At 40.8% G+C, this 15,033-nt stretch overlaps 1 protein-coding gene across 1 annotated transcript in view; it reads left to right on the top strand.

Moving 5' to 3' along the window:
* The first annotated feature begins 396 nt into the window (after positions 1 to 396).
* LOC101716489 (liver carboxylesterase-like) overlaps positions 397 to 15,033 on the top strand; it is a 29,183-nt gene continuing 14,546 nt past the window's right edge. Inside the window, exons 1-5 of the mRNA XM_087206361.1 lie at positions 397 to 530; positions 3,386 to 3,539; positions 12,069 to 12,176; positions 12,952 to 13,056; positions 14,287 to 14,427. Of these exons, the coding sequence (XP_087062487.1) occupies positions 400 to 530; positions 3,386 to 3,539; positions 12,069 to 12,176; positions 12,952 to 13,056; positions 14,287 to 14,427 (639 nt within the window). The 5' untranslated portion in view covers positions 397 to 399. The remainder of the gene's footprint in view (positions 531 to 3,385; positions 3,540 to 12,068; positions 12,177 to 12,951; positions 13,057 to 14,286; positions 14,428 to 15,033) is intronic.

Raw genomic sequence — 15,033 nt, forward strand, 5'->3', positions numbered from 1 at the left:
ATGATAAGTCTCAGTTTGTTTGTTTGTTTTTTTGTTTGTCTTTTGGTACTGGGGATCGAACTCGGGACCTTGTGCTTGTGAGCCAGGCAGTAGCACCACTGAGCTAAATCCCCGATCAGTTTGATGAGTTTTGTGAGGTCAAGGCACATGGGTCTGGGGAGAAAGGCAGGAGTAACCAAGTAATGAGTGCAATGAGTGGTATGGTGGCCTGCGACCCACCTGGGAGAGATGGAGAAGAACAAGACTGTGTTTTGCAAACTTGCTGGACACTGGTGAATTTTGGACTATAGCCTCTGTGTGTCACAGCCATGATATAGGTGACCAAATCAGACAACCTCTGAGGACCTTCTAAACTCCGCTTCCTGTAACAAGTGTGGCTGTATCATCTTTGTCCAGGTGATGGTGTGGATCCACGGAGGAGGGCTGGTGCTGGGTGGGGCATCAATTTATGATGGACTGGCCCTCTCTGCCCTTGAGAATGTGGTGGTGGTGACCATTCAATATGGCCTGGGTATCTGGGGATTCTTCAGGTATGATACTGCCCTCTCCTCTCCTCACACTAGCCCCTTAATTGCTATTTTCTATTAATACAACAAAGTGCCCAAGACAGGGAAATTATAAGAAAACAAATGTATTTAACTCCGGATTTTGGAGGTTGAAAGTCCTAGACTGAGTGTCTTCATTGAATTGGTTGTTGGTGAGGGAACTTGGCTGTGTTACAACATGGTGGAAAAGCAGAAAGGGAATCTGCAGCATGCAGAAGAGAACATTGGCAACTCAGGGTGACAGACAGAGGGAACCGGGATTATTCACACCCGTTTAAAAACAACTTACCCCCAGGAAGGCTAACTGCTGTCCCATGAACAATCCTTTCATCCCTGCAGAGGAGAGAGCTTCCACTAGCCTCCCCTTTTCCTAGGTTCCTAGGTTCTACTACCTTTTCCTGTGCCGTATTAGGGGCCAGTGTTCCAGCACATGAACCCTTCTGGGACAAATCAAGCCTAAAGTAGCCTCTAAAGCAAAGATTCTAAAACCTGGCTCTAGTCACGTTAGCCCCATGCTAAGGTTTTGCATTATATATCCAAGGCTCTTCATTATTGTACCCCACTTAGCTTCTCATTTTTAGTCACGTTTGTCCACTTGCTCTTGAGCTGTTTCATGTGCTGCTCTCTCTGCCAAAAATATCTAGTCTACCTACCAAACTTACTCACCCCAAAAAGCACAGCCCCTGCCAGAGCCCACAATATTGATTATGCCGAAAACATCCTGTAAGCAGTGCAGGCTACAAGGAGTTAAATCCCTCAATTGACTTACTTTAGAAAGTGAGTCTGACTGAAGCTACGTGACTCATAGAAGTATCTCATGAGCACTGCAGTATCATGCAGGGCAATATGACCTCCCCACTGATGGCCACAGCCAAGACCAGAGTAATGGCCTATTAAACTGTGGGGCTAATCCTAGATAACATCCGTAGCTGAGGTCAGAGCTTCACCTTGTTCAGAATCCAACTACTTCTCACCTAGGCCTCTTGTACCATATCCAATTTCTATGTCTCTGGGCTGGATTATTGCTATAATGACATATTTTTAAAATTAATTTTATTCATACATTTTAAGTATACAATATAATGACATTCATCATTGGAAATTTGCACCTTTGCATAATCTCTCTTGGTTCTTATTTTTCCCCCTTCCCCTGCCCTCCCTTCAACTCCTCCATCCCTCCCTATTTACAAAGACTATGTTTCCATTTTTTCATTTTCTCATATTAATTCCATTCCCTTCTTTCTTTTCCCCATCCCTCCAACTTCCCCTTCCCCTTTGCCCATTTTCTTCTTGTTTCACACCATGTATTACACCCTTTAGTCCTCATTTATACTTTCATTTTCTCACACCAGAGAAACTATTAGGTATTTAAACATGTGTGTCCTATTTATTTCACTTAAGAGTATTGTCTCAATGTGCACTCATTTAGCTATAAATGTCTCTAATTTCTCATTTTTATGTCTGAGTAGTACTCCATTTATATAAAAACCCACATTTTCTTGTTCAGTCTCCAGTTGATGGACAATTGGGCTGCTTCCAAGGTTTAGCTATTACAAATTGTGCTGCTATGAACATGGGTGCACATATATCACTGTGGTATGATACTTTTAATTCTTTGGGGAAGATATCCAGCAGGGGAATAGCTGGGTCAAATGATACTTCCAGTCTGAGTTCTTTGAGGTATCTCCATACTGATTTCCACAGTGATTGCACCAGTCTACACTCCCACCAGGAGTGGAGCAGTGTTCCTCTTTCCCCACAGCCCTGCCAGCATTTGTTATTGGTTGATTTCATGATAGCAGCCATTCTTTCTGGGGTGAGGTGAAATCTCAGTGTTATTTTCATTTGCATCTCTCGAATGACCAGTGATATTGAACATTTTTTCATGTTTATTTGCTATTTCTACTTCTTTGTCTGAGAAATGTCTGTTCATTTCAGATGCCCATTTTTGGATTGAGTCTTTCAATTTGGGAGGTCTGATTTTTTAAGTTCTGTATAGATTCTAGAACATAGACCTTTGTCTAAGGAACAGCAGGTGAAAATTTTTCCCGTATTGTGGGTTGTCTCTTCACTCTGTTGGTGGTTTCTCTTGCTGTGCAGAAGCTTTTTAATAAGAAGAGATCCCACTTGTTGTATATAACCACATATTTTTATAAACCTCCTACTTTTCTGAGGCCAGGGCACCATGTACGACACACTGAATGAAGTTATCTCTGCAGAAGGTTCTCATGTTACCTACAATGGCATAGAAGTACCTTACCAAGGGCCAAAGCACCAATCTAGCTACACTCACACTTTTGTCTCTGTGGTCCTCAGTTCTTTCTGTATACTGCTTCTTCTAAATGAAATTTTCTTCCTTTCATGTTTACTAAACCCATGTCTCTCATTTTGCTTAACAAAGGTCACTACTCAAAGAGGCCTTCCTGGTAATGAAATCTGAACTATCATCCCATGGCCCCGTGCCTCTTTATCATATTTTCTTTTTCAACAAATTGACATTATATTCTGTTTTCATCTATTTTTTTTTGTGGTTTGCAGTGTGAGCTGAGAGTATTAAAAGATTTTGCCTGTTCCACCCCCCACCCCAACCACCATGTACTCTAGCTTTTCAGCCATGTAGGATGCATAGTAGCTGTTCAGTGAACAGGTGCAAGAATAATGAATATGGATCCCTCCATAGAACTCTGGAGTACGAATGAGAGGCAGGTGAAGATCCCGGTGTTAAGGTTGCAGTTGCCCAGGCTTGATCTAGAAGACTCAGTGAGACCACCCCAGTCTACCTGTGGTCCTGAGAGTCCTGCCTTCACAACAGTTCGGTTTCCTGCCCTCTTCTCTTGCAGCACGGGGGATGAACACAGCCGAGGGAACTGGGGTCACTTGGACCAGGTGGCTGCACTGCGCTGGGTCCAGGAAAACATTGCCAACTTTGTAGGGAATCCAGGCCCTGTGACCATTTTTGGAGAGTCAGCAGGAGGTATTAGTGTCTCTGTTCTTGTAAGTATTCCTGTTAACAGGCCCTACCTCTGGGGTTGATGTGGCTGCTGTCAGAGCCTCAGAGGAAACAGCCAATCCAGCCCTGAGCTACTTTGCTGGGCTTAGGGCTGATTTTACTCACTGTGCAAGACCAGATGGTGGAGAGCCATAACTGAAAACCTCCTTGACTGCCAGGAAGCTCAGAGTTCTGCTTAAGATCCTAGAGTCATAAGAATATCCAGCTGCAGGCTACACTTTCCCCCTGTCATGTGGTTGAGTTCTTCTCCTTTCTAATCATTATATTTGGACTTGCCTTACTTCTTTGGGTAGTTGGGGTAGCTTTAAGTTATAATAAAAGGGACACATGGTTATAAGGTGGATAAACTGTCCTTGTCCTTTTTCTCCAAGCTAGAACTTCATGTTGAGGGAAATTAAAGGCCAAGAGCAGGGAGGGGGTTGCCCTGAGGTAGTGCAGTGGCTTTTCCATTCTCAACAGGGAGGATAGCAGCCTCAGGGACTTAGAAGTTGGGCAGGGGTACATGCATGAATAGAAGGAGCGATGGAAGATGGAATAGTCAGGGATGAGACAGGGATGAGAACCACAGACACAACCTATGGGCACAAGAAGTCTTGAATATATAGGGAACTGGAATTACATGGATACTGAGGGAAGCTATATAAGGTGCTGGAATCTGAAGAAACCCTCCAAGCAGCTCAGTGTTGAGCAGAGATCCAATTGTACCATTGTATTCTTCAAACAAGTATTGCCTTCATACTTAGAGGGATATATATATATATATATATATACATAATATATATATACATGACATGATATATATATATGCACACACACATATATATATATTACAAATAAGACCAAAGAAGCAAAAAGTTTTCCACAGTCCCACTGCACACCAATAGTTATTGAGGACATTATCACACATATTTTTTCTAGTCTTTTCCCACAATATTACCTCTGTATCTCACTATCCAGTTGTATCTATCCATCTATCATCCATCCATACATACATCCACAGTCTCACTCTTCTCTCTGTCATCTTTGTATATTGTTTTGTTTTCACAAAATTTGACTTATTATTGTAATACAACATAAATAGCTCCCTAAATAAGGAAAACTCTTATGTAACACTATATATGATAACTGCTTTCTATTCTATGGTAAGAATGAAAAGTTGTTCATTTACTCAATATCATGCATTAGAGGATTTGCTTATTTCCAATTTTTACTACTATAAACAGTATCAGCATTCTTAGAAATTTTTATGAGACTCTGTGATCATTTTTCATTTTTTTAATATATATATTTATTGGTACATTTTAGGTATAAAATACATTGACATTTATCATTGGGTGTTTGTATCAAAACATGAGGCATCTCAGTTTTTATTTTTTTTCCCATTACCTGTGCACCCTTCACCCCCTCCACCCTTCCCTATCTACACAGAGTTTGAATCCATTGTTTTTTCTCATAAGTTTTTTTCTTTCCCTTCTTCCCTTTCCCCTTTCCCTTCCACCATCCCCAAACCCTTGGAACTTTTCTTATTTCAAATTATCAATTATTCATTTTAATCATTTTCATGCTTATTTACACTTTCAATTTCTCACACTAGAGAAACTATTCGGTATTTACACATGTGTGTACTATTTATTTCACTTAAGAGTATGGCCTCAATATGCATCCATTTCGCTATAAATATCTCTAGTTTCTCATTCTCTATGGCTGAGTAGTACTCCATTTTATAAAAAAAAAAAAACACATCTTCTTTATCCAGTTTCCAGTCGATGGGCACTTGGGTTGTTTCCAAGCTTTAGCTATTACAGACTGTGCCACTATAAACATAGGTCCACATATATCGCTGTGGTATGATTCTTTTAATTCTTTGGGGAAGATTCCCAGTAGGGGAATAGCTGGGTCAAATAAGACCTCTAGTCCTAGTTCTTTGAGGTATCTCCAAACTGATTTCCACAGTGGTTGCACCAATCTACATTCCCACCAACAATGGAGAAGGGTTCCTTTCTCTCCACACCCCCGCCAGCATTTGTTATTGGTTGATTTCTTGATAGCAGCCATTCTTTGTGGGGTGAGGTAGAATCTCAGTGTTGTTTTCAACATCTCTCGAGTGACCAGTGATGTTGAACATTTTTTCATATATTTATTTGCTGTTTTTACTTCTTTGTCTGAGAAATGTCTGTTCATTTCAGATGCCCATTTTTAGAATTGGGTCTTTGAATTTGGGAGGTCTGATTTTTTTCAGTTCTTTATATATTCTTGATAGTAGAACTATGTCTGGCTAGAGCTGCTAAATATTTCTTCCCACATTGTAGGTTGTCTGTTAGCTCTGTTGGTAGTTTCTCTTGCAGTGCAGAAGCTTTTTAATATGATGAGATCCCAGTTGTTGATTCTTTGTGCTAGCTCCCGTGCTACTGAAGATTTGTTCAGAAAGTCTTTTCCTATACCAATGTCATCAAGAGTTCTACCTAACTTATCTTCCAGCAAGTTTAGTATTTCTGACTTAATATTTAGATCTTTAACCAACTTCGATCTTAGTTTAGTGCATGGTGATAGGTATGGGTCTACTTTTAATTTCTGACAGGTTGAAATCCAGTTTTTCCAACACCATTTATTAAATAGGCTATCTTTCCTCCAATGAGGGTGGTTGGCTCCTTTGTCAAAGATGAGGTGACTGAGTATGTCTGGAGTTGTTTCTCTTCTAATCTATTCCACTGATTTTTGGGTCTGTTTCTTTGCCAGTACCATGCTGTTTTTATCACAGTAGCTTTGTAGTATAGTTTCAAGTTGGGGATTGTGATACCCCCAGCCATGTCTCTGTTGCCTAGAATTGCTTTTGCTATTCTAGGTTTCTTCTGTTTCCTAATGAATGTTTGGAAATTCTCTAGTTCTCTGAAGTATATTGTTGGAATTTCAATTGGCATTGCATTGAATCTGTATAGTAGTTTTGGAAGTATGGCCATTTTCACTATATTGGTTCTTCCTACCCAGGAACAAGGGATATCTTTCCATTTTCTTATATCCTCTTCTATCTCCTTCTTCAGAGTGCTGTAGTTTTCAGTGTAGAGGTCTTTTGCTTCCTTTGTTAGGTTGATTCCTAGATATTTCATTTTTTTAGATGCTATTGTAAAAGGAATTATTTTCCAAATTTCTCTCTCAATGGGTCTGCTATTTGCATATAAAAAGGCTATTGTTCTTTGAGTGTTGACCTTGTATCCAGCTACTCTACTGAATCTGTCAATTAGATCTAGAAGACTTTTGACTGAGTTTTTTGGGTCTTCTACGTTAAGTATCATATTATCAGCAAATAAGGACAGTTTCACTTCTTCCTTTCCGACTTTATTCCTTTTATTTCTTTCTCTTGTCTAATTGCTATGGCTAATGTTTCCAGAACAATATTGAACAGGAGTGGTGATAGTGGGCATCTTTGTCTTGTTCCTGACTTTAGTGTGAAAGTTTTAAGTTGTTGACCATTTAGTATGATGTTGGCTGTTGGTTTTTCATAGATAGCTTTAATCAGGTTGAGATAAAGACCTCCTATTCCAATTTTCTGTAGCATTTTTATCATGAATGGGTGTTGGATTTTGTCAAACGCTTTTTCTGCATCTATTGAGATGATCATGTGGTTTTTGTCCTTGACTCTGTTAATATAGTGTATTACATTTATTGATTTATGGATGTTGAACCATCCTTGCATCCCTGGGATAAATCCGACTTGGTCAGGGTGTATGATCTTCTTGATGACACTCTGTATTCTGTTTGCCAGTATCTTGTTGAGGATTTTTGCATCTATGTTCATTAGGGAGATTTCTCTATAGTTCCCTTTTTGGGTTGGGTCTTTCCCTGGTTTTGGAATCTAGGTAACACTTGCTTCCAGGAATGAATTTGGAAGCCTTGCTTCCCTTTCAATTTCCTTGATGAGTTTAAAGAGTAATGGTGATAGTTCTTCTTTAAATGTCTTGTAGAATTCAGCAGTGAAGCCATCAGGACCTGGGCTTTTCTTTGTTGGTAAGTTTTTTTATTACATTTTCAATTTCACTCATTGTAATTGGGGTGTTTAGAAGTTCTATATCTTCTTCATTTAATTTTGGCAATCCATATGTATCTAGGAATCTGTCCATTTCTTCTGTTTTCCATTTTATTAGAGTACAGGTTTTCAAAGTAGGTATTGATGATTCTCTGGATTTCTGCTGGATTTTTTGTGGCTTCACCTTTTTCATTCTTAATTGCATGTATTTGAGCCTTTTCTTTTCTTTTTTTGATAAGGTTGGCTAAAAGTTTATCCATTTTATTTATTCTTTCAAAAACCCAACTCTTTGATTCATTAATTTTTTGTATCATTCTCTTAGTCTCCATTGCATTGATTTCTGCTCAGATCTTTATAATTTCTTTTCTTGTACGAGCTTTGGGTTTGTTGTGCTCTTCTTTTTCTAGGAGCTTGAGGTTCTGCATTAAGTTATTTAACTGAATTCTCTCTGTTGTCCTAATATGGGCATTCACTGCTATGAATTTCCCGTGTAGAACTGCTTTCATTGTGTCCCACAGATTCCTGTATGTTGTTCTGGAATTTTCATTTACTTGTATAAACTGTCTGATTTCTTCTTTAATTTCCTCTGGCACCCCTTGGTTGTTCAGGAGGGTTTTGTTCAATTTCCATGTTTTTGTGGCTGTTCTGCAGTTTCTTATGTTATTGATCTCCAATTGTATTGCACTATGGTCTGATGACATACAGGGGATAACTTCAATTCTTTTACATTTACTTAGATATGTCCTATGAGCTAGCATGTGATCTATTTTGGAGAATGACCTGTGTGCAGCTGAAAAGAATGTGTGTTCTGATTTTGTGGGGTGGAATACTCTGTAAACATCTATTAAGTCCATTTGTTCAATAGCTTCTTTAATTCTAGAATTTCATTGTTAATGTTTTTCCTAGTTGATCTGTCTATTTGTGATAGAGGGGTGTTGCGGGCCCCCACTACAATTGCATTAGTGCCTATTTGGTTTTCATGTCCATTAATATTTGTTTTGTATAGTTGGGGCATTTGTATTTGGTGCATATATCTTTAGGATTCTCATCTCTTCCTCTTGGATTGTTCCTTTCACAAGGATGTAGTGACCATCTTTGTCTCTCTTAATTAGTTTTGGTTTGAAATCTACTTTGTCTGCAAATAAGATTGCTATGCCTGCTTTTTTCTGGGTTCCTGTCATGTGGAGAACTGTTTTCTATCCTTTTACTTTCAGTCTATGGATTTCCTTTTGAGTTAGGTGTGTTTCTTGTATACAGCATATTGCTGGATTTTGCTTCTTAATCCATTCTGCCAGTCTATTTCTTTTGATTGGTGAATTTGAGGCCATTAACATTGATAGTTATAATTGACAGATATTGACTTATCCTTGTCATGATGTTTTACTATTGTTGGCTCTTTTCTTATCCCCCCCCCCTTTTGCTTTAGTGTCTTACCTTGCGTGGTGCCTTCTCTCTGCTAGACCTCATGGAGTTGTGACCTTGTCTTTTTCTAGGATATTGCTTAAAATTGTTTGGAGTGCTGGTTTGGTGTTCATGAAATTTCTCAGGTGTTCTTTGTTGTGGAAGTATCTAATTTCCCCATTGATTTTGAAAGATAATTTTGCCAGATACAACAGTCTAGGTTGGAAGTTATTTTCTTTTAGGGCTTGAAATACTTCATTCCAGACTCTCCTTGATTTGAGGGTTTGTGTTGAGAAATCTGCCATGATTCTGATGGAATTTCCTTTGTAGGTGATTTGTTTCTTTTCTCTAACTGCCTGTAGAATTTTGTTCTTCTGTTGGGTTTCTGTAATCTTGACTATTAAATGTCTAGGTGTAGATATTTTTTGGTCATGGCTGGATGGAGTTCTATATTCCTCACTTATCTGTACATTCAACTTTCTACCTCTGTCTGGGAAGTTATTTACTATTATTTCTGTGAACAGTTTTTTTGTGTCCTTTGTACTTTCTCCTGTTTTTTCATGGACTCTTATGAGTCTTATGTTATTCTTCTTTGCATCGTCTAGCAGCTGTTGGATTGATTTCTCATGGTCCCTTACTGTCTTTAAGAAATCTCTGTTTTCAAGGTCCTTAGTTGCAATCCTGTCTTCTATATCTGATATTCTGTCTCCAGATTCTCTTAGTCTGCTCTGCATGCTTTCATTGGAGTTTTTAATCTCCTGAATATCTTTTTGAATCTCTTTCATGGATTCCATTTCTTTCTTATGTTGAGGGATCATGGTTTCCATTTCTTTCTTACGCTGGGCATTCATGGCTTCCAGCATGTTTCTGATTTCATCTATTTTCTTATCTGTTTCTGCTCTAGAGCTTCTAATCATGTCTTTCACTCTGCTCACCATGTCTGTATTTATCTGGGAGATTATTTCTGTTTTGAACTTTTCTAGAGCCTCATGAATTGGCTTTGTTACTTCCTGTGCTATCAGTTCAGGGTGTCCAAGTAGTTGCTTATCAGTGTTTTCCACCTCATTTCCCCCAGAATTTCCTTTTTGTGGTGTGGAAGCCTGTGTTTGTGCCTTGCTTAAGTGTCTTCTCCTTTTTGTTTTTGGTACTGCCCTTGATTTAATTCTTGGGTTGATATTTCAAGATTGCTTAATGTAGGTATCTTTGTTGCTTGTGTTTTAAACCCTTGTGGAATGATTGCTTTTCTTCCATGTCTTCTAGATATGGCTTGTGTTTGGGTTTTGAGACTCTAATGACCCTGAAGCTATTATATTTTTCTTATACCAGGAAGGAAAACTAATTAGATCAATCACAACATGTCAGCCCAAATGACATAGTCAGCAATACCATAGCATCCAGCACAGCTTAGAAAATGACAATTTGTGGTAGTTATTAATCTACCATTTTTAACTATGTGAGTTAAATTAAAACCAAGGACCAACCCCACATAAGTTTATAACGAATAAGCTCTTCAATATAGCATCTTTCCCCTTCGGGGTGGGGAGCTAAAAGGATTTGAGGAGGGAGGGACAGGTAGAAAGAACAGGTAAGATTAGCGGTGAGGCCAGAAGACACAGAAAGATCAGGCAAACTCTAAGAAGTTGTTATAGGCAAGAGAAAATGGCAGAATGAAAGAACAAAGATGTGAATAGAATCACCTAACAGCAACAGGGAGGCTAGATACCAAACTTACTTTCCTTTAAACCTAATGATAATCAAGAGAAGGAAAAAGAGAAGAAAAGAACAGTATGGGAGAAATCCGAATTCAGTGCAGAAAAGAACAAATGGGGAGATGAGGGGCAATGTAGGACAGTGAGAGAATGAAAGAGAGAGAGAGAGAAAGAAAAGATAAAAGAAAGAAAAGAAAGAAAATTAAAACTTTGTAGAGTAAGAAAAAAGTAAAAATTAAGAATTAAAAATAAGAAAAAAATTTTTTTTCTTTTTTGCAAATAGCAATAGAAATTATGGGCCTCCTTCAGGGTATGTCTCTGCTGTCACAGTAGGCAACATAGGAATCCCTGTGCATATACAAGTCAATGAGTCTCAGCAAGCCAGCAGCAGACCAAGTACAGTGGTCTGATGTGCCTTTATTGTAGAGGTTCTCTTTACTCTTCTGCTGAGCTTCAGTTTTCTTCAAGGAACCTGAGAAGCCCTCTTTCTGTTACTAACTTTTGCTCTATTTTGTGGAGCTCAGGACAAGGGTCTTTATAATCTCCTGTGCCTCTGTAGTGTGGGACCAGGTAGCAGGAAAGCCAGAAGGTAGGCGGCGCGTGTGGGGCGGGGACTGAGCGTGGGATGCGCCCGTGCAGCTAAGTGGACCTCACCGCGCCATGGGCGTGGCCCGGGAGGGCCTCAGGAGCTTCAGTCTGCTTGTCTTGTCTTACTGGGGCCGGTCGCCGGAGCAGTTTAGAGAGCTTGGGGTGGGGGTGGGGCTGCAAGAAGCCTCTGTGACCTCACCATGCCGTGGGCGTGGCCCGGGACGGCCGCAGGAGCTTCAAGCTGCTTCTCTTCTCTCTGTGATCATTTTTCTTAGGATAAATTATGAGTAATCAGCTGGGCATGGTTGCACACACCTGTAATCCTAGGTTGGGAGGCTGAGGCAGGAGGATCTCTGTGACTTCGAGGGCAGCCTGGGCTACATAGTGAGTTGAAAGCCACCCTGAATTATGTAGTGAGACCGCATATCAGAAACAAATTCTTTTAAATTCTTATTAATGGGAATGTTGAAACTGCACTTGTGACTAATATTTGCGAAGCTGTCTTTCTAATACTTTCGATTGTAAGGAAGTACATGTGCCACACACTTCCTGTCTGTTCTTGGGTCTAGGCTCTGGCTCTATCCCACTGAGGTTCTCTTGGGGGGACCCGGGTCCAGGTGGGAGGCCTGGGAAGCAGGTGAACAGGTGAGGAGCTCTCCTGTTCGTGAAGTACTGGAGTCTCCTGGTGAATATATTGGTCAAAGCAGCAAATGAAGAGAAGCTTAAAGAGCAAGTAAGTCACTGACTTCCCTCCCTGTGAGCATAAAGTGTCCTCCTCTGCACTTCCCTCCCAGGTGTTATCTCCCCTGGCCAAGAACCTCTTCCATAGGCCCATTTCTGAGAGTGATGTGGTCACCACTATTAGTGAATTGACCAGAATGGACATCAAGCCCTTCGCTGAGGTAGGTCACACGGTGCATAGCTTGGGTACCCTTTTTTCTATTCTTCTCAAATCCCCAGGGGGTCTTTCTTGTTGGATGCAGCTAAGATGCTCCAAACAACCCTGAAATCAGAGTGACTGAACAGAAAAGGTTTCTTCAGAGCTCATATTTAAATCACATTTCATATTGTTTTGTGTGCCTTTGTGTGAATCAGCTTATTCAGGTCTCCTGGAATTCTGTGTCAGTTGCAATGAGTGGGAAATATGATGTCCTCCTAGGCACATCACATACTGCCTCATAAGAGGAGCAATCATTATGCTTATTTATGGATGGTGAACTTGAGACATAAAGAGAATGAAGGGCTTACCTGAGTCCAAATATGTAGTAAGTAAAGGATGTAGGATAAACCAGAAAGTGGAATTCTGGATTCAAGCTCTTACACTCCATTCCAACTGGCCTGTTTTAAGACATTCAATTTTGAAAATATCGTGCCCATTTGTGTGTGTATGTGTGTATGTGTGTGTGTGTATGTGTGTGTGTGTATGTGTCTGAGTGTCTGTGTGGTACTGGGGAATGAGACTGTGTCAATTTTAATAGAGATAAGGTATCATAGATACAAATATTGTGTAGCTGACTCATGTCATTTAGTAACAGAGACCCAGAACTCCCATATAGAGTATATGGAGCTATCCTCTGCTACCTTCAGAAATTGGCATTGGATAGAAACTCTGTATTTCCATTGACAGAGAAAAGAGACATTGCTCTTGAACTCTGCTGTTGTCTGTGATCTCTATACCATATTGCTGTTATTGCTGGCTGCAAAACCACAACATCAGCCATCATGGTTCACTGCCTGCACCAGAAGACAGAGGATGAGCTCTTGGAAACCACACTGAAATTGGTACTTTTGTCCATTAAGGTGGCCCCACTCTTTATATGTGGTCATAGACTTTATCTGTTCCGCTCCCCTTTTACCTTGAAGAAACCCTTTCCTACTCCCCTCCCCTGTACTCATGTCCAGCGCAGCCCATGTAGTATCCTTGTTCTCTGAGCCCAGCCAAAGAGATATCCCCAGTAGGGATAACCTCATAGTGCCGGGCATGGCTCAAGGAATCGACATGTAACCCAGGAAGGCTCCTCACCACATCCTCTGCCTTTGTCTTCACAGAAACTCATTAGTCTGGATTTTCATGGTGACCCTAGAGAGGTAAGGACCTTTGACTTCATGATTACAAGTTATGAGTCCTTAACTCTTTAAGCTTCAGTTAACGATGAAGGAAAGTTTGCTCCTTTCTAGAATCATAGTCACTTCTGTGCATACAATTCTGTGAGCTTAGAAAGGGAAGCCAGAGTAACTCAGCCAGGAGAAACAGAGATGGGACTGGCACCCACTCCCCTGTCTCCCAGTTCACTGCTCTAGTTAACAAATCTACACCCCATGGGCTTGGCCACCCTCTTTTCATTTTCATTTCCTCCTCCCCAAATCACAGTGAGACAAGATTGTACATTAGAATCTCTCATTTTCAGGAGGCAGAGATAATTTCATAAGGAGTTTGGGAGACTACAGTGAGTCATGAGTCTGATTAACTGTGCAAGGAGGGAAACCTGGGTCCTTCTTTCTTCCTTCTCATCTCCTAACAGTTGCTAAGCTCTTGTGACATTAGTTGGACAGCATACGACAATCATGTCCTATCTCTGCTCCTTCTCTAAAGATGCCTCTGTGAACACCTAACTCGTGTATTCTGTACGCTTGTAAAACCAGTATCATCACAGAGACTTCCACCCAGATTTCAAAGAAACGCTTGGGAGGCCAAAGTGATAGCTTCCAAATCCCTCGTAGGACTTCCTGAGAGGGTGAAGAATGAGGCTGAGGGAGTGATGTTGAAGCTGTAATGGAGACCGAAGGAAGTTGGAGATGCCAGGAATGTGGAACATACACTGAAAAAAGCTGCAAGTTCTGCCCTTTGGGTCACATAGGCTTAGACCCCATTGTTAGAACCCTGAACTTCTGAGGCCACTGCCTATATCCACAGGGGTCTATGTAATGGCCAAGCCCTCAGCAGGCAGAGAAGGGCACATGGGTTCTACCTGGGGAGGGGAGTCACGGACTTTGTGTTTCTTTCTTCCCTAGAGCCATTCCCTCAAACCCACTGTGCTTGATGGAGTGCTGCTACCAAAAACAACTCCAGAGATTCTGGCAGAAAAGAATTTCAACACTGTCCCCTACATCGTGGGAATCAATAAGCAAGAGTTTGCCTGGGTCCTTCAAATGGTGAGAATGTACAAACCTCTTAGACAGATGCACTCCCCCAATGATCCTCCCTTGATCTCTGGTTCCACGAGTGCTGCCTTCTCCAGGCCCTTCTTTAAGTGTAGGTAGCTGACCCCATTGGAACAAGTGGTCATTTCCTTGGAAATCTCCTGGATGGCCCAGCTGTCCCTGGGCAGGGCAGCCCTGGGAACTCTTCTCCTCAAGCACTCTTTGATTATCTTCCCATAGAGTTATCCTCAAAATACAGTCTTGGAGGGCTACAGAGATAATAATTATGCAGATGGAAAATTGAAGAGGCCGAGAAAGGGGAAAACCTGGGATTTTAGGAGATTCTGCCTGGGATGCAAGAGATTCCACAGTATAGTTGGACCCACAGGTCTCAAATCTCCACGTGCTCTCAGGATCCTCACTGAAAAATTTCAGAGAAGCTCACCTCTGCAAGAGTTACAATTGACTTCTGAGAGGCAAGAAGGGCTTTTCCTCTGCCAAAGCTAATGCTAGACACTAGTTGTCGCACTAGAGCAGGTTTCATTTCATAATCTGATAGCAAAGGGAAAAGATCAAGTATGACCTGAATTCAAATCCCTGACACCAAGTCTGATGATG

Source organism: Heterocephalus glaber, unplaced genomic scaffold, assembly GCF_053883595.1.
Source record: "Heterocephalus glaber isolate CG9 unplaced genomic scaffold, H.glaber_assembly_v1.0 deba00000071, whole genome shotgun sequence".
NCBI classification, from domain to species: Eukaryota; Metazoa; Chordata; class Mammalia; order Rodentia; family Bathyergidae; genus Heterocephalus; species Heterocephalus glaber.